Genomic DNA, 23,288 nt, shown 5'->3' on the forward strand with positions numbered 1-23,288 from the left:
TAAGTCTCTCCAGGCACAGAGACTCCGGCTCCCTTTCTCTTGACCGTCCTAGCCCTGCCTCTCTCCTCCAGTGTTGCGAAGTCTCCTCTCCCGGCTCCTTGCAAGCCTCAGGAGAGTCTCTGAGACTCTCCTCTACCATGAAACTGGAGAGGGAGTGAAGATTTACACTTCTATTCATTATCAAGTGAAGCTCACAAGAACTGCAACAGTAATACCAATTATAGTATGTGCTTTAAACGCACCATCATAGCTATCTTTCCTATGAGGTGGTCACCAATAAGTTTCTCATTTTACAAAAGATATAACAGAGGCTCAAAGTAAAGAAACTTGCTCAAGGTCGCCTGAGCAGCAGCTGAATGCCTGTTTTTATTGCTGGTCTCTGCTGCCTCCCAGTGGATGGAAGTGGATATGCAGGACAAACATGCGATGGTGACAACGCCAACAGTCAGTAAGTGCCTACCCCGCCCAGTGCCAGAACACAGAGGTCAGGAAGCTGTTTGCTCACCTCTCCCTAAGCAATCATGTTCTTGCTCTCGGTCTGGAAGATCCTCTACCTACCCTAGCCCTGTCTTCTGTGCTTCCTATTCCCAACCCCCCACTAGACACTGCCACCTGGGTGTCCCATAGACAGCTGGCAGACAGACATGTCCTACTTCCTACCTTGGGCCTCCCTGGTCTCATAAATGGCACTGCCGCCCTGTCTTCCCCGGTGGCAGGAATCTGAGAGCTGTCCCCAATTCTCCTCTCTTCTTTCTCTCTCCACATCCCATCCATCACCAGCGACTGGCTAGTTACATGGAAAATATGCACTAACTCTGCCCACTTCTTGCACCTGCACCATCACCTCAAGCTCTGGGCACCAACATCTCCAGCTTGTATGACTCATATCACTGGTGTGTCCGTCACCTACTCTCTCTCTACAGAGCTTCCAAGTGAGCCTCCTGAGCCCTGAGAAGGGCCCCTCCCCTGTCTGAAACCCTCCGACCCCTGCTCATTGCCCTTAGACTGGCAAGGCTTATAATTGGGATGACTTTTGCCAGTTGTAGCTAATTAACTATTACTAGTGAATGTCATGGGGTCCATATTTGTGTCCTCTCCAATTCATATGCTGAAATCTAATGCCTGATGTCATGACATCTGGAAGTGGGGCCTCGGGGGGGTGGGGTGGTGGTAATTAGGTTGTGAGACTGCAGCCCTGGTAAATGAGTTAGCGCTTGTGCAAGAAGAGCCCAGAGCGGTGGGTGCTTGGCCCAGCCGTTACGGTGCCTGTGTCCCCCAGGAGAGCACCACGGTTTCATTCCTGGCTCTAGCTCACCTCCCTCTGATGCAGGCACTGACGGTCCAAACAACTGAGTTCCTGCCACCCACACGTTCCCAGCGCCCAGCTTCAGCCTGGCCCAGTCTCAGCCAAGGCCAAGCATTTGGGAAGTGAACTAATGGATGGCTGCTCACCTTCTCTGTCTCTCTGTATCTTGGCCTTTCGAATAAACAAAGAACAGAAAGAAGGGGCAGATGGCTAACTCTAATTAGCCCTCTCTCTGCCAGGGGCACACACAGGAAGGCAGAAATCTATAATGTGGAGGAGGCCCACACAAGAGCCTGACCACCTTGGCACCCTGACTGTGGACTTGCAGCTTCCTAACTGCGCGAAACAACTGTGTGTTCTGTAAGCCACCAGTCTATGGTATTTGCTTACGGCAGCCTGAACCGGTCAAAACAGGGCCTCTGTCTCAGAGTCACAACTCGGACCCCAAATAAACGGTCACACAAGCTGTGAGGCCTCCGCCGTCAGCCCAGCCCACCCCTCAGCTTCAGTCCCACCGCGGCTCACAAGCTCTAACCTCCCGAGCTCCTCTCCGGTCACTTCAAGCTCTTCCGCACCCGGGGCCTCACTCCTCTTGTTCTTCCTGCCCCCGTGTCCCACAGCTGACTGCCTAGCTCTCCACTCACTGTCAGCTCACGGGGTGAGTGTATGTGAATACGTGGGTCCCCTGTGCCTTCCGAGTCTCTCACGACTTCACTTCCTCACCATAGTTTTTAAGGACATTACTTCTTTCTTCATCCAATTATTGTTTGCATAATTACAATCACAAGCCCACAGGCACAGGAACCACCCCCTTGTCTTGTTATCACCTGGGGTTCAGAGAGCTGTTCTGGCCCAAGTCAAGAAGTTCGAGTGAGAGTGAGGGTGTTCTGTGCAGGAACAGTGCAGAGATAAAGAGTTTGGGCTCTGAGGTCGGAGTGCTGGGGTTTGAGGCAACTCAGCCCCCCCTCCCCAACTAATAGTTCAACTCAACCTGTGCGTGCCTCCATTGCTCACCATACCTGCTTTAAACAGTGCTGTGAGGCTTTCAAGCAATCACAGGAAGCACCCGGCCCGTGTCTGACATGACATAAAAGCTCTGTACATTTCTTCTAACTGCAGAAGCACTGGGAGTGCTTTTTTCCAGCATAGCTCCTGTCTCCAAGGCCACCTGCAGGGGCTAGCACAGCTCTCACCTCGATGTGAAGCTGGTACCACTCCTGGGCCCTCCTGCTCAGGCCCACCGTGGTCACCAGCCAGCCATCTGGGGTCACTTGGAAAGCAGAGCCGGTGTTCCCCTTGGTGATTCGAAACGAGTACGGGGGGCCATTCTCTGGGGAGTCGGGGTCACTCAGGATCAGTTCCAAGACTTTGCTGCCAATGGGGGCGTTCTCCTGCAACACAGAGCGACAGGACACCCAAGTGTCCAGTGAATCTTGGTGTTCCTCTGGCATCTTTCCCGATCCTCTACCGTGGATAAATCCTCAACCTCTCACTGCTCCCAGGCTGTGCCTGAATTGAGAGCTAGCATTCATTCATCCTGCTGGCCTTTAAGCCAGGTGTCAACTTTTCAACCTTAGGCCATGAGCTCCCCATGGTCAGAGCAGGGTCTTAGACACAAAGACCATTGGGGCTGGCAGAAATATGTGGCTAAATGCCCAGCGCTTTATCCTGCGGAGAGGTGGTTTGCTTAAGGTGATAGCTGATGAGCCATGTATATAAATTAGTGAGGACCTGGGATACAGGGGAGAATTTTGTCATTTTCAGCATCAGTGCACACCTATAAGTTGTGCCTGCGCCCAGGACCATTACAGTAGAAGTAGTATGACGAGCAAATTTAAAAATGACTAGGAATTCAGCTGAGAAAAATCAGCCCCTGAGTGCCACTCCAGCCTTCATTCTCTCACAGGGGAATCCAATTTGCTCTAACAGTGCTTGTCAGCCCTCCTTCTAGCCTCGCAATCTCACCTACAAATGCAATCTCATGGGCAGAACCTGATAGCTGCCAATGAAACAGACATTCTTTCCTACAGAACCTTGTTTTCATTCATGCATGGAGGGGGTATATCCTTAGAGAGATGAGCTCCTCCTGAGAGGAGATGGACTACGATAAGTTTAAGTCTCTTACAAAAATCTATTTCCTGGGGCTGGCGCTGTGGTGCAGCGGGTTAACGCCCTGGCCTGAAGTGCCAGCATCCCATATGGGCGCTCGTAATAGTCCAGGCTGCTCCTGTTCGGAGCCAGCTCTCCCTATGGCCTGGGAAAGCAGTACAAGATGGCCCAAGTCCATGGGCCCCTGCATCCACGTGGGAGACCCAGAAGAAGCTCCTGGCTCCTGGCTTCGGATTGGCGCAGTTCCGGCCATTAAGGCCATTCAGGGAGTGAACCAGCAGATGGAAGACCTCTCTCTCTCTGCCACTCCTCTCTCTGTGTAACTCTGACTTTCAAATAAATAAATTTTTAAAAAAGGAAAAAAAAATAAACTAAAATCTATTTCCTGTGCCAGTTCTTGGTTTAAGGGTGAGTTTGTAATCCAACCCTTACCATTAGAGAAATCTACCAGGTGGAGCTCCTGAGAAGTCTTCTTGGATAAAAACATCCTTCAAAAGGAGTCCCTTTTAATTTCCCTTTGAAGATGCTTAGGCAAGGGAGTATGACGCTGCAGCTGCAGCAGCCATCTTGTAACCAGGAGGGAGAAGGTGAGGGAATTTCAAAGAAATTAAGCTAATGCCATGCTACTATTTTCCTACTAAAATAACCAATACCAAAATCGAATTTTTCACCATCAGACCTCTTAGTATGTGAAATAAGTCCTTATTAATTAATGAACTTTTAGTCAACCGACCTGTTATTTCCAGCCAAAGCATCCTAACTCATATCCATAGCGCATAAAAAAGGCCAAAGCTGAACAATCCTGGGTGACACAAGTAGATCCTAGGACTATTCCCTATTGTGAGCCTCACACGAGACAACGGGCGTGGAAGTGCCTAACACAGAGCCTGATCATTTCTAATCCCATAATCCACAATTCCCTCCAGCAGTGGGTTGTCTTCTAGGCTATCAGCAGCAAGGTCACAGGCCTTATTTGGGTGGACTGACACCACTGAGGAGAGCCTCCTTCCTCTGGGAGGCAAACACAGAACAGGCTGAGAAGAGCCTTTGCAGGCCGGAGCTTACCTGGACAGTGGTGCTGTAGTTGAGCTGGAAGAATCTGGGCGGGTTGTCATTGACATCAACCACTTGGATGGCGACGTCTATGTCCTCATGCAGTGGGGGCTGCCCGCTGTCTGTGGCTCGGACCCTCAGGGAGTAGCTAGTGGTCTGTCAGAGATACCCAGTGGAGAGTTAGCCACGAGCCCCCTTATTTCTGCCCCTCGACTCACTGCTAAGGTCTTCAGAAAAACCAGATGGAGACACCTGCCTGTGGCCACCCCGCTGCCCATGCGCAGCATGTCAGGGCTCAGGGGCAGAGAGAGGTGGATTTCCATCTCCACCATTCACCAGCTCTGAGACCGGGAGTGAAGAAGCTCCTGTGGGGATGACATCAGCACCCACTGCCTCAGGTTATTTTGAGGATCAAACAGCATCTTGAGGATCAAACAGCACTTAGCAACCTGCCTGGCCAGAGCAGGCACCATTAAACAGCAACTGCTCCTGTGACGACCTGATGAGCCCTGGCCATCGTGGGAGGGGACTGGAATGCCTCAGAGAAGCCGAAGGGTCACCTAGTCCCTCTTCTGGCCCTGGCCTCAGGGTCCATGGAGGCCCCACGGTCCACAGAGACCCCACAGAGGGAACAAGTTGGAGACACCCCCCCCCCCCCCGGCAAGTGTCAGGTGGAGTGGCCCGCAGCAGGCCCACCTCTCTGCTCTGATGAGCTCAGGCTGGGCCCCCTCCTACAAGACTCACCTGTTCCCAGTCCAGAGCTTTGGCCACCTGTAGCTCCCCCTTCTTGGGATGGATGGTGAAGTGCCCGAGCTGGTTCCCTCCCACAAGACTATAGGTGATGGCACTGTTTAGGGGTCCATCTTCATCAGTTGCTGACACCTTCAGTGGGGAAAGGTAGTTGTGAGTGAAGGTCAAGAGGGACCAGCCAAGAATCTTGGGTGGTGGAAGCAAACAGTATGGCCCTGACCCAGAGACGCTGTTGGGCTGGCAGTCCCTGGCCTACAGTCATTCCTGCCAAGGGAGTCTCTTCACTTACATCCTAGTACAGATGCGGTTCATTCATTCATTCCTCACTCACTCAGACTGATGGGCTGCTAGGGCCTGACTGGGGGGTGGGGGTGGGGCAGGAATGGTCCTAGATGAATCTGCCTGCAGAAAGTTGAACGCCTAACTGTACAGGTCATTGTAATCCAGGGCACAGGGTGAGGAGGCCCATGAGAGCACAGAGAACAGTGACACACTCCACCGCGGGAGATGAGAGAAAGATTCGTGAAGCTCTGAAGGGTAAGGAGCGCTTCTGGGAGTGGAGACGGCCTCCAGGCAGGGCAGACCCTGTGAGCCCAGCGGCGGTGGGAAAGCCCAGAAGGTAGCGGGGGAAAGGCACATGTGTCTGTGTAGCTGCATACAGGGTGCATGTCAGGGGACGTGGCATGGAGGATGGGGGGTCACAGAGGCAGGGGTACAGTGGCCGTGGGCATGCCAAGGCTGCTTTCACCCACACAAGCAGCGAGCGAGAGCGACTGCATACTCAAATGCAAAGGGTATGACCCGATGTCCCCTCAGCCCCTGGCTTTGGAGCCCCTGGAGTCTACCTCTTTGCTCTCTCATCCAAGCTCGCCTATCCCACACCCATTCTATCGGCACGGATTTTACCAAATAGCTCCGAGACATTCTATCACAACAGACAGCTGGCTGAGCAGCTGTGACTCAGAGCCAAGTTCACAGTGTAACTGATATACAAAGCCATGCTCGCGGATAACAAGGTGGAGGGCGAGACAAGAACCCACGCCCGAGGCCACGCCCCACGAGCCACGCCGCGGAACCTTACTGTGAGGACGACGGCCCCCACCACGGCACTCTCCAGCACCCTCGTGCCATACAGCTCCTGCCGGAATCTGGGCCGGTGCTCGTTGACATCTGTGACGTTGACCAGGATAGTGGTCATGTCACTGAGGGAGGCAGAGCCCTTCCGGCTGCACTCGATGGACAGGAAGTACTTGGGGCTTGTCTCAAAATCCAGGCTCTGGTTGACATACAGGATCCCTAAAGAAGCAAGAAGCAACGGAACAGTGAGGCAGCTGGAGCCACAAAGGCGGGGACACGGATTCGCCATTACCTCCTACACGTGCCTCTTTGTTGACCCCTCCCTCCCCCGTCATCTTTCTAGTCCATTTCTCCACAAACTCCACCCCGGCGCGTGAGGAATCCCAGGCTCCCCAAGACGCACGTGCGCGGGAGTGGGGCTGGCGCATGCGCTGCTCACCGGTGCGCGCGTCCAGGCGGAAGCGGCCCTGCTCGTTGCCGCTGACCACGCGGTAGCCACTCTTCTCAGCGCCCGGGCGGGTGAGTGGGGCCAAGTGCAGCACCTCCGTGCCCGGCGGCGCGTCCTCAGGCACCCGCACGCTGTGCTCGGGGCTCAGGAACACGGGCAGGTAGTCCTCGAGGCCCACCACGGAGACCGTGACGGTGCCCAGCGTGGAGAGCGGTATGGGGGTGCCCAGATCCGAGGCGCGGACCGTGAGCTCCAGCGCTGCCTGGGGCCTCACCCGCAGAGGCTTCTCCAGGCGGATCACACCCGTGGTGGCGTCGATGGAAAAGTGGCCTTCGGCGGAGTCCGTCAGGGAGTAAACCACCTGCGCATTGGAGCCTGTGGGGAGACCAAGGCTGCGATTCTTGCTGAGGACGATGCCAGCAGCCACGCGGGTGCAGCCGGAGCGAGAATCGCCCAAGCATGGGCTCTGAACCTAGACTAGCGGGTCAGAGGCGCAAGGAAAGATTCTTGGGGCCAGGCTGTGGTCCCGTCTTCAAACCTCTCAGAACTATCTGAACATGTTATGTGGGAATAAAGGTCCCCTGTCAGCTTGGAAATGTAAATTGTGCAAGATAACCGACCCCCACCCCCAGACGGAGGTCCTTGGTTGTGCTAGAAGAGTTGTGTGTCTGGATTGGGGTGTTGGCTTTGCGGATCTGTGTGTGGGATAATATGGCATAGAGCTGCACACAAACACGTGCTACACACACACACACACACACAAGTGCATATAAAAGCTGCTCAAGCCCCAGGGAGGTTTGCAGCCCAGTTAGTGGACTGGACTGTGTGAGGTGTGCTGGGGGAAGCTGGATGAGGAGTATACTTCAGCATGGTTATCGCAGCCTCCTTTGAGTGCGTCATCATGTCTCCATAAAAAGGTAGCGTGGAAAGCTGTTAGTAAGCCATAAATGGGCTGTGTCTCTCCACTTGGCTCAGATTCTGTTTTCTTGGGCTGTGTGCCAGATGAAGCAGCTGGCTCACAGAGGGGCTACAGTGCATGAAAAAAATCCACATTTAAGGGTCATCCGTGAGATCCTCCCCTAGTTGGATGAACACAGGCTTTGAGCCTAAGCATGTCTCATCTCACGCACGTGGGGACACAGGTCCCTGTGGTGGGGAGGTGGCAGGGATAATCTATGAAGTGCACATACCGTGCAACTGCCCATGTGTGCATTTTTATGGAGAGACCATTGTTTTTCCAGGGAGCAGAGATGTGGGGTCAGGCCTGGAATATTTGGGTTGAAATAATGATTGTGAAGTGCTGATGAGAAACTGGTACAAGGTGAGAGGATGTTTCCCAGAAGGAAGGTGGAACTGGGACCATGTGACTGAAGAAAGTAGGGCTCTTCCCCCTGGAGAGGGAGGCCTGGGGCTGGGGCAGGTGGTCACCCGTTCCTAGTGCCAGAAACTGTCACAGACAGGAGGCTGGCAGGGCCGCGTGACTGCAGAGGGCAGGATGGGGATGGGCAGGTGTCAGCTCTAGAGCAGTAGCACTGGATAAACCCACGAGGAAGCGGCTCCCTAGGAAGCAGGGAGCTTCCCGTGCCTGGAGGTGTGCAACAGTGTCTGTCTGCACCCCCACAGGGCCTTGCTGCCATTAAGGAGTAGAGGAAGCAGCTTGTGGGGAATTCCAGCTCTGAAGTATTCTGCATCTGTCCTGTCAAACCCAGCGCTACACTCAACAGAGTCTGTCTGCCTGCACCTGTCAGGCCACACACACACACACACACACACACACACACACACACTTCCCAGGTCCAGCTACCATACTTCTGCACTCATTGTTTGCCTTCCCTGGAATCCTGCTACCACACCTGCTTCCCCCCACGTCCCCTAGTCTCTCACCTCCTTCAACACCAAGCTCAAGCTCACTTTCTCTAGGAAGTCTTAAATTCACTCTGCTGGTGTCAACCGAAGGCTGTCTTGATCTCACTTTTGTCATCATTGTTATTCGCCTGTGTTGATCTGGTTACTTGGGCCTTCAGGGCATTTTGTATCCTGCCTGAATTATAATATTTTACTCTGGGAAACTGGACTATATATATATATTTCACTTCATGATGGTGGAAGCTATAACTGGTACAATATGCAATAAATATTCCTGGATGACTCCAATTTCCCTTGCAAATTTTAGAAGGGATACAAGCCCAATGAAGATAATGTCGTGAGAATTAAAATATGAAATACTGAAAGTGGTTGAACTTCACTGTGACAAAATTGATGAAGGAATTTAATAGGCCTAATGAGGAAGTCCCTTTCTTGTGCTACATTAATCAGATTTGGACAGTTCAGATTGGTGCATTTCTGCTGAAACGTTTGTGTTAAGAATGCCTTTAGGGAGCAATGACCGTATCTAAAGGTCTCTGGGGGTAAGTGGCAGGGAAGAAACATGAGGCTGAAATGGCCCTGTACCTGCCTCAAAACACTGCTAACACCTTTTGTCACCTAGCACCTAAGCAGCAACTTGTAACAGGTATTTTCCACTTTTAAGTGTCCACAGACTCAACCAGGAGCTGCACTCCTTGCCAGTCCCAGAGACAGAGCCACTCACTCACCCTAGGCCACCCAGGGAGCTTGTGGCAGAACAGGAACAGTGGCCTCCAATCCTTCTCAGACTCACCTTGGTCAGGATCCCGGGCAAATACAACAGCCACAGGGGTCTTAACTGTGGTGTTGTCAAAGACAGCCACGGAGCAATGGCTGGGAAAGAACCGTGGGGCGTTGTCATTCACATCTTCCACGTGGAGGGTCACGTCTGCCTGGCATGATCGGCCACCGCCATCTGTCGCCTTGGCAACAAGGCTGTATATATCCTTCCTCTCACGGTCCAGGCCTGTGAATGTGGTCAGCTCCCCTGGCCAGAAAAATGACAGAAGCTGAGCTTTCTCTAGGGTGCATTACCGGAGCACCTGCAGAAGACGACCTTAACCACACAGAGTTTCGTCACAGTGAAAAGCAGTCAGTACTATGCAACAAAGTTAGGAAAGAAGTCCTGCCTGTACCCTCTCACACCCACCCACCTCCTTAGTTCTTTCAAACATGCTCCACGACCACCATCACTGTTAGTAAAATGGCACAGTCTTTATGGCGCGATCTACACCCTGACACCATCCTAGACTCTAGCCCCCACCCCCACTGCTTGAAGCCAGGGGGCCACATGGCCTAACCACCGGTGTCAGCCCCACCCCCATCCTAATGGGATTTGCTGCTCCTACTTCCCTGCCCCCGCCCCCGCAAAGTTTTAAAAGGACCTGTTCCTGAACACGTGGCGCACTCTCATATGCCCTCTCTCTCTCTCTCCCTCTCCCTTTCTGTCTCCTGACCTCTGTCTCTGTCTCTCTCTCTTACACTCTTCTTCTCCCTCTTTTCCTTTTTCGCCCCTTCCCTCCAGTCTGTCAGGTTTCCCCCAATAAACTCTTTCCCTTACTCTGGTGTTAGGTGTGTTTTGTGGCAGCATAATAGTCACCAATTTAGGATAGTCAGCAAGCTACAAATACAACATTTTAAAAGGCCCATTAGGAAATTTCTGACGACATTTGAGAAGTGTTTATCCCTTGGCCCACAATTTCACCTCTAGGAATACACACACATATACACGTGTATATGTATCTCCTATAAAATAGTGACCCTAGGGGCCAGCACTGTGGCATAGCAGGTAAAGCTTCTGCCTTCAGTGCTGGCATCCCATATGGGTGCCGGTTCAAGTCCTGGCTGCTCTCCTTCTGACCCAACTCTCTGCTGTGGCCTGGGAAAGCAGCAGAAGATGGCCAAAGTCCTTGGGCCCCTGCACCCACATGGGAGACCCGGAAGAAGCTCCTGGCTCCTGGCTTCAGATTGGTGTAGCTCAGCCATCACAACCATCTGGGGAGTGAACTAGTAGATGGAAGACTCTTTCTCTCTCTCTCTCTCTCTCTCTCTCTCTGCCTTAGCCTCTCTGTAACTCTGCCTTTCAAATTAAATAAATAAATCTTAAAAAATAGTGACCCCAAAGAAAAAAACATATGTCTGTAAGGACATTACCTGCAGCATTGTTTATAGTAGCAGCATATTTAAATCATCCTGTTTGTCTTCCAAAAAGGGCACATAGTTGCATGTATTGTAATTTAGCTATACATGAAAGTATTGGGCAACCAAACATGGATTAAGATGGAGCTTCATGTACTGCTTTGGTCATATCTCCAAAATAATATTGCTCAGTAAAGAGAGAAGCAAGTTAAAAATAATATTCTGTTTTTATGAAGTAATTATATAGAGATTGGGGATACATGAAAACAAGTCTGATAGGCGGCACTTGGAGCCCTTATCTTTGGGGGAGGGGTTTATTATGCAGACTTCCCAGTTTATACAACACACACATACATTGTTTGAATTTTGTACAATGATCATGTAATTCATTCCATATTCAAAAAACCTCCAGGTTTTGTTTATGTGGTGTTGTGTTTCTTTTGAAGTCTTCAGTGATCATCCTGCAGCTGAGCAAACAGCGGCAGAGATAAAGTGACCCGCCCAAGTCACCCAGCACGCCCATGCCAGGGCAAGGATCTACCCAGACAGCACTCTCCTCCCTACTCAGGAATCTCCAGGTCATCCTTTGTGCTCCCAGCCAAGTGTTGGCAGCTGGACCTTGTGACCTGGGTCTCTGGGCTGCCCATCTCCAACCCTCCCTTCTGGTGGCAGGACAGGAATCCCACCTGGGTGAACTGCTCTTCCAAAGCAAACACCCTTACGCTGTCCTCGACACAGACTCTCCCAGCCCCACCTCTCCTGCCTTCACGGCCTCGCCTATGGGGCTCTCTGCTTCCCACTCTGCTTTGACCCTGGTTACACTGACAGCGGCAGCCACGATGACCAAGCTGTGCTTGGGTGCCACACCTGGGCGAGGCTTCCATGTGTTTTAGCACACTTGTACCTCTCACAGTCCCAGGAGGCTCCTCCCCTGTTTGCAGCACAGGTGTCTGGAGATTCCGTCCTTGGCCGTGACACTCATCTGCCCACTCCCTCCGTGTCTCTCAAGGTGGGATTTGGCCCTCCCTTCCCTGAGGGCCTCATCTTTGCCCTTTCCCTCCCTTCTCTGAGTCCCAGTTTCTGGTCCTCAGAGGTGCACACTTTCCCAAAACAAGATCCTGATATAAACTCTTCTTCCTTGAATGCCCTTCCCTATGACTTCCTTACCCCTTGGCTCAACTGCTCACATAAAATGACATTTTCTCAGCAAATTTTACTTAACCCCACTCCCAAGCCTGAGTCAAGTTCACCTGTCAAATATTTCCTTAGCGTCCTACGTTTCTTCTTAGGATAGTTCAAACCACTGAGCCAATGACTGCCTTTCCCTCTAGATTATAAAAGACCTGATCTTATCTGTTTATTGATTATGTGCTCAGCACCTTATGCAGTGCTTGGCACATGGTGACAGTATATGTTTGCTCAGAATATGTGTGCTGATGGATGGGTCCATGATAGAGGGATGGATGGATAGATGGATGGATAAGTGTATTCCTGCTTCTTCAAGGAGCCTGCTGTGGCACTGGGCACTTGGTATTCAGTAAATAAGGTCTTGGTCTGATCCTGCAGTCCAAGAAACTCACCTGTATGCGGATCCAGCTTGAATTCATTTGCCCCAGGACCATGCAGAGAATACGTGATCTGAGCATTGGTGTCAGTGTCCAAGTCTGTGGCAGAAACTTTCAGAATGAAGTGCCCTGGGGAGGCATCTTCCCGGACTCTGCCGGTGTAGAGAAGCTGGAGAGGGAGAGACAAGGAGAGGGGGATTTATTGTGGGAGTTACATACAGATCCAGAGAGGACAAAGTGCATCATCATAGATCCTAAAAAGATGTTTTCTGTGCATACTGCTAGCCCAGACTTTTTTCCTACTGTGCTTCTGTATGAACACAGTAAAGAAGAGTAAAGAAGGGACAGGATAAGCACATATGTGTTTATGTGTGTTGCAAGCTATGTATATGTATGCATGTTTACAAATATGAATTATGTATGTATGTGAATGCATCAGTAAGTATGTCTGGTGAATGACAAATTCATATTTGCACATGGGTGGGTCCATGGGTGAATATGGTAGGTAGTAGATATATGCTTATGTGTATATAGGTACATATTGCCTTGTATAAAGGGATATAGATCCTTTGTGTGTGTGTGTGTGTATATATATATATACATACATATAAACAAGGCTGGATTGTACATAAATTTGAGACGTTACAAAATTAAAATGTGAATCGATTATCTGAAAACTTTAATGCACATCACCCCAAGGTCAAAAATTAATTATATATTTTTTAAAGATATGTTTAAAAGCAAGATTCTGATAACAATTGTTGGATTATACCCTCTGGGAGCACAGTTCCTCTCCTGATAAGTGCCCACAAGTATATACACACCCGTGCTCGACATTTATCACTGTGAGTTTAGGGCTAAATCACATGAGGTCCTTAGGAAGGTATCCTTTACCAAATGTTACTGCCCTGTGTGCATGTTTGTATGTGTATAGTCTGAAGGAGGGTAACTGCATCCACCTGCACTAGCTAGGCACATGTGAGGCACGCACATATGGGAGCGGGAATGGGAGCAGGGACATCTCTGTGGATGTGTGTGATTATCAGGAGCCCTGCCAACAAGCTGAGCAGTGCAGGACGCTTGCTCATTGGGCATGACAGTGTGTTTGGAGAATGCATATGTTAGGTTACTTCCAGATACTTTTTTCTTTAGATTTACTTATTTTTTGAAAGGCAGAGTTACGCAGAGACAGAGAGAGAGAGAGGGAGAGAGAGAATGAGAGAAAAGATAGAGGTACTCCATCCACTGGTTCACTCCCCAAATGGCCACAATGACTAGAGCTGAGCCGACCCAAAGCCAGGAGCCAAGAGCTTCTTCCAGGTCTCCCATGTGGGTGCAGGGGCCCGAGGACTTGGGTCATCTTCCACCACATTCTCAGGCCATGGCAGAGAGCTGGATTGGAAATGGAGCAGCTAGGTCTCGAACTGGCACCCATATGGAATCCGGCACCACAGGCGGTGGCCTTACCCACTACGCCACAGCGCAGGCCCCCAGATATATTCTGCAGCGAAGTGTATCTTTGTTGGGGACTACAGGGGGAGATATGTGGACTGTGATTCCTGAAGAGTTTGGTATATCCCTTTTAGGTGCCCAGGAATTACTTACAACTGTTCTTGTCCCAGGGCACTGGTCTGAGACCAGGCAAGGTCAATGATGGCCACCCTCAAAGATGGTCTCCTGAGTCTTCCTTTTTCCTGCCCCTTACTCTAAATTGCTTACCTCCACTCCCCAGCTCGCACCTGTGAGCACTGTGGGCTGTTGTCATTGATGTCAAGGACGAAAATCTCCACTGGGACGGAAGCCTGGAACTTGCCATCAGATGCTGTGATTCTCAACAAGTACTTGGCCAGGTGCTCACGGTCCAGGATCTTCTTCGAGGAAATTCTCCATTCATTCCCAACTTGGCTGATGCCAAACTGACCCAGGGGGTCTCCCTCTAAAAGATAGGGCAGGGCCTTCAGAAGTCAAGCGACAGGCATGAACCAGGCTTTGTGTCACAGGTGGCCGCCTCCCTGACACTTTTTAAAGGATTGCTGGGAAAGGCAAAAATGCCCTTCCTTCACTTGGGACCCACAAGTCTATAATGAATTGCTTACTTGTAAGTCATCTTTACTTGATACCAATCACAGGTAAGCATGTGGGAAGATGTATTTCTCATTCTGAAATTTCTCATTTCCAAGATTCCAGAGTTCCAAAATTAAGCCAGACTAGTATCTAATGATATATTAACATTTATTATTCTGTTATTCTTAGGTTTTAAGACTTTTGTGATACTACAAGATAGGACTATTTTTCTGTAACTCTATATCAAACAACTCTCATCCTGTTTATCTCCAGGTGTCTCTGATTCTGGATTGAAACTTCAGACTCAATTAATTCTCCACTGGACAACTCTGATAGCAGAAGGAGCCATGTTAATGGGATTAGGATAGCATGGCACCAGGGATGGGATGGAACAGACACTGGAAGAAACTGTTGTGGCCACTGGGTGGCTGGTTTATCCATTAGAGAGTAGTGTAGTTTCAGTTTTTTGATAGATGTTCACTGAGGAAAGCAGGATTATAAGGCATGGTTTTAGTCGCAGCCTGCAAAGAAGCTCAGGATGTGAGCTTGGTTGGGTTTCTCTCCCTAGCCGGAGCCTGGTTTTCCCATGTGGTAACTGTGAGCACTAGACTGGAATCATATCTAAGGAGGTGCTGTCACTCAAACACTGAGAGTGATGATCCTGTGAGAGTCCTGAGATTAACTAGGAAGGATTTTGTCATCCACAGTTTGCCCTGGACAGGACACTACTCTATAAAGACAGTCACCGAACAGAATTGTTATGGATCACACAACTGTTGGTGCCTCCTGCATCCCCTAGGAGATAATAGTTGGGGTAAGACCCTTCTGTCCCATCCATCCCACATAAAATAACTTATGGGGGGTTCTCAGAGCTTTTTCCAGTTACTTCTTACCAGCTCCTGTCTTCCAGGTACATCAAGTCTACAGATGTAGGAGCTGAGGTACTGGAAGTTAAATGACTTGTCCAAGGCCACATTGCTAATAAGTGCCAAGGCCAGGCCTTACATCTCTGTCACAGGGAACCTTTTACTAGTCGAGTTTCCGTGTATCCCAGTGCCTGCAATCAACGACCGCTGTCCTTACCTGTGATGTAGCAGGTAACCTGCCTGTTCTGCTCAGAGACGTCAGCATCCAGGGTCTCAAGCGTGGCTACAAGCTCCCCAGGCTCACTGTTCTCAACCACAGACCCTCTGTAGTCTTCTGAAGCAAACTGGGGAGCATTGTCATTCTCATCTGTGACGGAAACCTCTACCAGGGCCTGAGACGACAGCTGCACGGTCTGCCCATGGTCATAGGCAACCACGTAAAACTGATAGTTCTGGCGGGTCTCACAGTCAAGTTCCTGGAGTGTGGTGATCCAGCCAGTCTCACTGTCAATGGCAAAGAGCTCATGGATATTGCTCCCAGGATCTGATGACAGCCTGTAGCTCACCTGGCCATCGTTCCCCGTGTCCTGGTCATTGGCCGTCACTTGGATGACTGTGGTCCCCCCTGGCATATTCTCTGTGAGGAAAGCTCTGTATGGATCAGCCTCAAATACAGGTCTGTTGTCATTGACATCTTTCACTTGGATGTTGACAGAGACCAAAGACACCAAGTCCGTATCCTCATGGGGGCAATGTGCCATCAGATCAATCTGGTACCATTTGGTGGACTCATGGTCCAAGGCCTTCCTCACCTTTAGGACCCCTGTGTCTTGGTCCAAGGAGAAGACTCCATCCTTGTTGCTCTCTGGTGTGGTGCCCTGCACAAGACTGTAGATGATGGGATCTTGAGCTGCCACTGCTTTAACAACCCCAACTTCAGACCCCTTGGGAAGGTCTTCAGATGCAGAGAAAGAATACAGAGGTTCAGAAAATTTAGGCAAAGATACTTCATTAGGAACAACCTGAAGTCGTACCGGCACCAGAGAGTCCCAGTGAGGAGGGCCCCCATCTTGGGCTTTGATTTTGAAGTCAAACGCCTGGTTTTCCAGTCCCACCAGGCTCTCTTTCACCTTGACCACACCAGTTGTCGGGTTGACTTCAATGATCTCTTCCGCCAGGTCCTCCATCGAGTCCACTGAATAGGTGACATCTGCATTCCGCCCTTCATCTGCATCATAAGCCAGCACCTGGATGACTGGGGAGTCCTTACTGACATTGGATGGAATGGATACAGTGTATCCAGATGCTTTGAACTGTGGGGGGTTATCATTTTCATCTGTGAGGATGATCTTCACAGTGCAGAAGGCCACTCTTCCTCCTCCATCCCGAGCCATGACCTTAATAGCGATGACTCTTTCTGTTGAATTTTCCCTATCCAGTTTTTGCAGAGTGGCAATCTGGCCAGTGGGGTTAATGGAGAACTTCTCACCTGCTAGTTTGTTGATGATCGTATAATCCACCGTGCCATAGGGACCACTGTCTTTGTCTATAGCTAACAACTCAATCACTTTTGTTCCCACCTTTGCATTCTCTGCTAATTCTGCCTCATAAACATGTTGCTGGAACTCTGGGCTGTACTTGTTGGCATTTGTGGTGTTGATATACACAGGCACAGTTGCTCGGAAGACCCCATCAGAAGCGCCTACCCTCAAGTTGTAAGATGAGTCCAGCTGCTTTTTGCAAAGGTTGAACATAGAAATTATTCCCGATGAGCTGTTAATGGTGAAATGCCGGTCTTGATTGCCAGAAAGAATCAGGTATTCCAGGTGGGAGGTATCCTTGCTATCAGGGTCAAGAGCTTGGACTTTAAGAACCAGGTGTCCACAGGTTGCTAGCTCACTGACATTGGCTTCATACTGAGGTTGTCTGAACTCTGGGGGGTTGTCATTGATGTCAGACACATTGACAACCACGAGGGTTTCACCAGTAAGTGGGGGATCTCCTCTATCCATAGCTCTGACCTTCACGTGAAAGTGTTGTTGAGCTTCATAATCCAACTCTTGAACTGTGGATATCTCCCCTGTGCTCCCATTGATCTGGAAGAATTTGGAAACATCTGAGCCATCCTCCACGATCTGATAGGAGACGTCCTGGTTCTGCCCTGAGTCTTGGTCAGAGGCCAACAGTTGGATCACAGGGGTCTGAGCAGGCAAGCCTTCTGAGACTGAAGTGGTGTAGACTAACTGGGAGAAAGTGGGAGGGTTATCATTGATGTCCTCTACCACGACTTCCACTGTGGCTTCAGAAAATGACCCCAGAGCTGTGTCTGTGGCTCTGACTGTGAACACATGTTTGGTCTTAGACTCATAGTCCAAAGGCCCTGTCACCGTTAGGACACCAGTTTTAAAGTCAGTGGTGAACAGCATCAGGGGCTCTTCCTCTACAATGTTGTAGATGAGCCGGAGTCCCTCTGGGCTCCGGGCCTGGGTGTGGAGAATTGGAGTATAGAGTGTGATATTTTCAGGTACTCTGACTTTGTAGTAAGGACTCTGAAAGAGTGGGTTGGATTTATTTCTCACAGTAACGAGTACCTCTTCCTGAGTCTGGAGAGATGGAGTCCCTCCATCCCGAGCAATAACTTTGAGATGATACTTATTTAAAGCTTGATAATCAAAAGGTTTCCTGAGTGATATGTCCCCAAGATAGGGATCCATTCGGAAGTATGTGTAATCTTCTGCAAATGCATATGTGACTATCCCATTTGCCCCCAAGTCCTCATCAGTGGCAGAGACCTGAAAGAGGACATCCCCTGGCTCCGTGCCATCTTGGATGATTGTGTAATAAGGAAGATGCTTAAACTTGGGGGGATTGTCATTGATGTCCTCAACATAGATTCTGACCAAAGCCTGAGCCACCCGCTGAGGGTTCCTGTTGTCCCTCACCTCGACTGCCACTTCGTGAGTGTCCTGCTGTTCTCGGTCAAATGCCACTCCTTTTGTCTGCAATACACCTGCTGACTTGACCATACGAAACATATCTGTGCCATTCAAGAGGAAGTAGGAAAGGGTGTCGTTCAAATGATTACCCTGGACACCAAGAATTACCAGTGCCTTTCTGTCTTGCAAATTCTCCTTCACTGTTGCTTTGTAAACATCCTGGTCAAACCGTAAGCTTGTGTCAATGATTTGGGTCAAAGAAATTTTTACCAGGCAAGTGTCTTGATATAGACCGTCAGAAGCCCTAATGGTGAGCTTCCGAGAGAGCCCCAGGAAGGCAGGATTCAACACAGATATGCGACCAGTGATGGGATGGATAGCAACAGCTCCATCAGTATTGCCAGTTTTGATGCTATAACTGACTTCTGAATCCTCATCCCTGGCCTGCACTGTCAGGAGCTCCATACCTGGATGGATGGGCCCCACCACGGCTACTTCATATATCTGTTCTGAGAACCTGGGAGGAGAGTCATTCACATCTCTGACATTGATGATGACCTTTGCAGGCTTGGGCGCAAATAAGATGGGGCTCCCTTGGTCATGGACATAGACACTGAATTGGAAAGAAGGCATGCTCTCGTAATCCATCTCTGATACAGTGGTCAGGGTGCCCATGCTGGGATCAATTTTGAAAAACTTCAAGGCCTCTGGCTCCAGAATTTTATAGACCAACAAGGAGTTACCTTCCTTGTCATTGTCAGAGGCATGAATCACAAAGGGATTGTTATCTTCATCCATGATCATGCTGTATAATGGAGCTGCTTCACTAACTTGGCCCACAAAAGTTGACTTTGAGAACACAGGGGCATTATCATTTTCATCAATTATATAAACAAGCACCGTGACATCTGTAAATGCACCTGCCATGTTGCTGCCTCGGATTTTCAGCTGGTAGGACGAGATTTTCTCATGGTCCAAGTTCTTCTTTGTGGAAATGAGGCCAGAATATGAGTTCACAGAGAACACACCATCTTTGTTTCCCTCTCTTAACTCATAAGTGACTTCAGAGGAGCTTGTAGCAGAGACAAGGAGGATTGCAGAGCCAGCAGGGATTGATTCTGGGATCTCTATGAAGTATTCTGCTTTGGAAAAGATGGGGGCACTGCTGTCTGATGGGTACACGAGAATGATCACCGTCGCCAGGTCATGCCGCTGTGGGGAGCCTTGATCTTCTGCCTTCACTGTCAGTGTATGCCGGACACGATTTGTCTGGTCAAGTTTTTGGGCTACGGTGATGATGCCTAATAGGGCATCGATACTGAAGAAATCCACACTGTTCCCTGAAACCGAAGACAAGATGAAGGTCACAACACCCCTAATGGCACCAACTGTGCTTTTTAGATTGGTAAAGAGGCTCTTACACACAAGTTAGGTAGGGCACAATCTGCATTCTGTGCCAACCTGGATTTCCTATGATAATAGTGTTAGGGATTGAGCAGGGCTTGGCTCCCCAAACCCATGCTGACACTTAAGCCTCCAAGTCTTCTGTTTATTGCTGATGGACTAGGGTGGAGACTTGGTCTGTTTATTGTGGCTAGGAGGTGGGCTCAGCGGAAAGTCTTCAAGTCACAGGGGCTTTCCCCTAGTTCTTCAGATGGTTGGTGGTTTAAGCCAAGTTTGCCCTAGCTTCTCTCTGCTTCCTGGCTCACCACGTGTCTGTTCCTCTGCATTAGCTCCGCCATGGCCAACCTCCGCCAGATGCCGCCCTAAGTGGGCTACCTGATCCTGAACTGGAAACCTCCAGACTGTAAGTCAAGAAGCTCCTCTCAGGTACTTTAAAGTAATGAGAAGCTGATTAATACATCTAGGTTATAGTGTAAAGAAATACTTCATACAACTTCTAGCACGTGCACATGGTAGATACTTCCTCAGCGGCAGCTTCAGCTCTCACTAATTCTCTGGAACACAGCTTAATGCTACAAACCAGAGCTGCAGTTGGTCTTTGAAATGAAGAAAGGAGACTTGGGCCTTATAGGAAAGGCATGCTGCTGCACCCTGGATTTCAGTGGTGCCTTCTGTAGCAAAAGCTTCAGTTACATTATAGAGCATTTTTTTTTATTTGACAGAGTTAGACAGTGAGAGAGAGAAAAAGAGAGAGAGAGAAGGGTCTTCTCTCCACTGGCTCACCCCTAAACGGCCGCCATGGCCAGAACTACACCGATCCAAAGCCGGGAGCCAGGTGCCTCCTCCCCATCCCCGGTCTCCCACACAGGTGCAGGGGTCCAAGCACCTGGGCCATCCTCCACTGCCCTCCTGGGCCACAGCAGAGAGCCAGACTGGAAGAGGAGCAACCAGGACCAGAACTCAGCGCCCACGTGAGATGCCAGTGCCTCAGGCGGAGGATTAACCAAGTGAGCCATGGCACCAGCCCCTATAGATAACTTTTAATAGCACTGGTTATATACTTGAAAATAGAAACTCTAAGTGCAGAAATAAGCTGTCAAAACTGACAGGGAGTTTCAAAACCACCTTGCTCCTTTCCCTTATGGTTCATTGTGAAAAAGACCTTGCCAGAGTGAATGGCCAGCAGCTGGGTGGAGAGGGATTGGATCAATACCCAGACCCTGAGCAAATGTCCTTCCCTGTATTTCCTAAACTTGAGGCATTCTCATATCACCTTTTTAATGTTTTCCAGTATCCAGACACTGCCAATACTATTTTATACTATTATATTTATTATATTATTATACTATTATATTTATACTATTATATTTTATATACTAGTATTTTCCTTTGAATTGACTCTTAAAATTTGATGAATACTTTTAAAAGGCAACTGGGTATCACTACTTTAACAAAGAAACAATTATTTCTTGCCATAAATTCAAAGTTATCATAAAACAAATCAATGGGAAAAAATCATTAAATCTGAATAAAGTCTTTTTTTTGCCAAAGGATCTTCCTTTGGTAAAAACTAAAGGTAGCTGGGGCCAGTGCCATGGCACACTAGGTTAATCCTTTGCCTGTGGCGCTGGCATCCCATGTGGGCACCGGTTCTAGTCCCAGCTGCCCCTCTTCCAATCCAGCTCTCTGCTATGGCCTGGGAAAGCAGCAGAAGATGGCCCAAGTCCTTGGGCCCCTGCACCCATGTGGGAGACCTGGAAGAAGCTGCTGGTTCTTGGCTTTGGATCGGCAGCGCAGCTCCGGCCGTTGCAGCCATCTGAGGAGTGAACCAATGGAAGGAAGACCTTTCTGTCTCTCCCTCTCACTGTCTGTATCTCTACCTCTCAAATAAATAAAAAAACTTAAAAAAAAAAAAACTAAGAGTAGCAAGTGTTAGAAAGACTTAAAGAAGGTCTAGTACCTAACTGAGGATTTGTCCTAGATTTGATCAAGAAACCTGATGAGAATAAAACAGAACTTTTTCCATAACTGATTACCTATTATTTATTATTTATTTATTTGAGAGACAGACAAAGACTAAGACAGATTGAGCTCTTATGTGCTGGCTCACTTTGCAAAAGACCATTAGGGCTGGACCAAGGTCAAAGCTGGTGCCTAGGAATCCAACCCAAGTCTTCCACGTGGGTGGTAGGAATCCAATTACTTGAGCTAATATTACTGCCTCCCAGAGTCTGCATTATCAGGAAGCTGGAGTCCAGAGCCAGAGATAAATATGAAACCCAGGGACTGGGATTATAGGATGTGGGTATCTTAACTGTTAGACCAAATGCTCACCTCTGATTACCTATTTAAGGCTGGAACTGAGTAACACCTGAGTTATTTTTCTCTTAAGTAGTGGTGCAGGTCTTGCACTCAGGGAAATATGTCTCTTCACATTTCTTATTCCCTTTTATCACATAGGTGCAAATACTGTGATTTCTACAGCAAAGCAAACAGCTGAGCTTCATCATAAAACTTTGAATCTGATACTCTTCCAAGCCCTTTTCCAGCTGCCTGTTTAGGTTATTTGTGATTTAGTCAAATTTGTGATATAGTTAATTCATTGTACTACTGTTATTATTATTATTCATGGATGAATAAACTTTTGTCATAAGGAAATTATTTTTCTCAAAAAGGAACATGGAAAAAGCTCAAATTCCTTGAAAGTACACAAAAAGTACTTCAAAAAGTTTGAGGGGAAATTGAAGTAAAAAAGTAAGCTTATTTTATGCAAAAAAATTTGAAATTCATGCATTGTGTTTTTCATAACTGTGGGGAGCAACTGGGAGCAACTCGGACTAGACTAAGTTACTGGAATTAAGACTTATTCTATGCATCTGCTCTCCCACAATATGGCGCTGGGAGAGGAGCAAACAGCTTCTACACAGCTGCCTCCAGTTCAACCAATAAACTGTAGGACCTGCTCCTGATTGGAGGAGAGCAGCGTACTCAGCGTGTGGGTAGCAGAGTTGGGATTGGTGGAAGAGGACTATAAAGGAGGAGAGAGACAACATGCACCAGGAACATCTATCTGAAGGAACACCTGTGCAGCCCCTGAGAGAGCCGGCTGGCGGTGTGCTGCTCCCCTGCGGAAGTGGGGAAAGTGGCAGGGGGCCCGCCCCTCCACGGAGGTGGAGGGACGGCAGCCAACCTGGGAAGAACCAGCAGCAAACCCGGGGAGGGCCGAGCAGACAAAAGAACAGCGCAGGGTCCTGTGTCGTTCCTCTGCGAAGACGGGGAGTGACAATAACATGCATTTTTTTTCATGCACTGTATGAAGACCCCTCAAGTGCATGGACACTTTGCAGCACATTTTAGAGTACCCTCCTGTATGACACTACACGCAGCAGGTAAACCCCATGCTGTGCACGCTGTGGAGGGCAGAGAGTAAGCCATGTGTATCCCTGTCCCTCTGCAGCATCTAGCTGTAAGGAGTAGTCACTATTATTAAAAGTAATTATTGCTATTAAATGTCATTAAGTATACATTATCAACCATGACAAATTATCATTAATAATGAGGTAGATACTAGATATTGCCACTTTTGTTACATTAATTACTTATAATTAACATTTATCAATGATAGTAATAACCGACATTTGTATAACATTTTACAATTTGCAGCAT

At 49.0% G+C, this 23,288-nt stretch overlaps 1 protein-coding gene across 3 annotated transcripts in view; it reads right to left on the reverse strand.

The window, feature by feature from the left end:
- The window catches only part of FAT2 (FAT atypical cadherin 2), a 117,518-nt gene that overhangs the window by 25,146 nt on the left and 69,084 nt on the right, over positions 1 to 23,288 (reverse strand). For all 3 annotated transcript variants that reach the window (XM_051844385.2, XM_008255280.4, XM_051844388.2), the window contains exons 10-18: positions 15,500 to 19,558; positions 14,092 to 14,288; positions 12,368 to 12,521; positions 9,403 to 9,636; positions 6,735 to 7,118; positions 6,300 to 6,514; positions 5,213 to 5,350; positions 4,481 to 4,624; positions 2,500 to 2,697 (exon numbers count right to left, since the gene is read on the reverse strand). In XM_051844385.2, the coding sequence (XP_051700345.2) occupies positions 2,500 to 2,697; positions 4,481 to 4,624; positions 5,213 to 5,350; positions 6,300 to 6,514; positions 6,735 to 7,118; positions 9,403 to 9,636; positions 12,368 to 12,521; positions 14,092 to 14,288; positions 15,500 to 19,558 (5,723 nt within the window). The remainder of the gene's footprint in view (positions 1 to 2,499; positions 2,698 to 4,480; positions 4,625 to 5,212; positions 5,351 to 6,299; positions 6,515 to 6,734; positions 7,119 to 9,402; positions 9,637 to 12,367; positions 12,522 to 14,091; positions 14,289 to 15,499; positions 19,559 to 23,288) is intronic.

The sequence above is a fragment of the Oryctolagus cuniculus genome, chromosome 6, assembly GCF_964237555.1.
Source record: "Oryctolagus cuniculus chromosome 6, mOryCun1.1, whole genome shotgun sequence".
Classification (NCBI taxonomy): Eukaryota; Metazoa; Chordata; class Mammalia; order Lagomorpha; family Leporidae; genus Oryctolagus; species Oryctolagus cuniculus.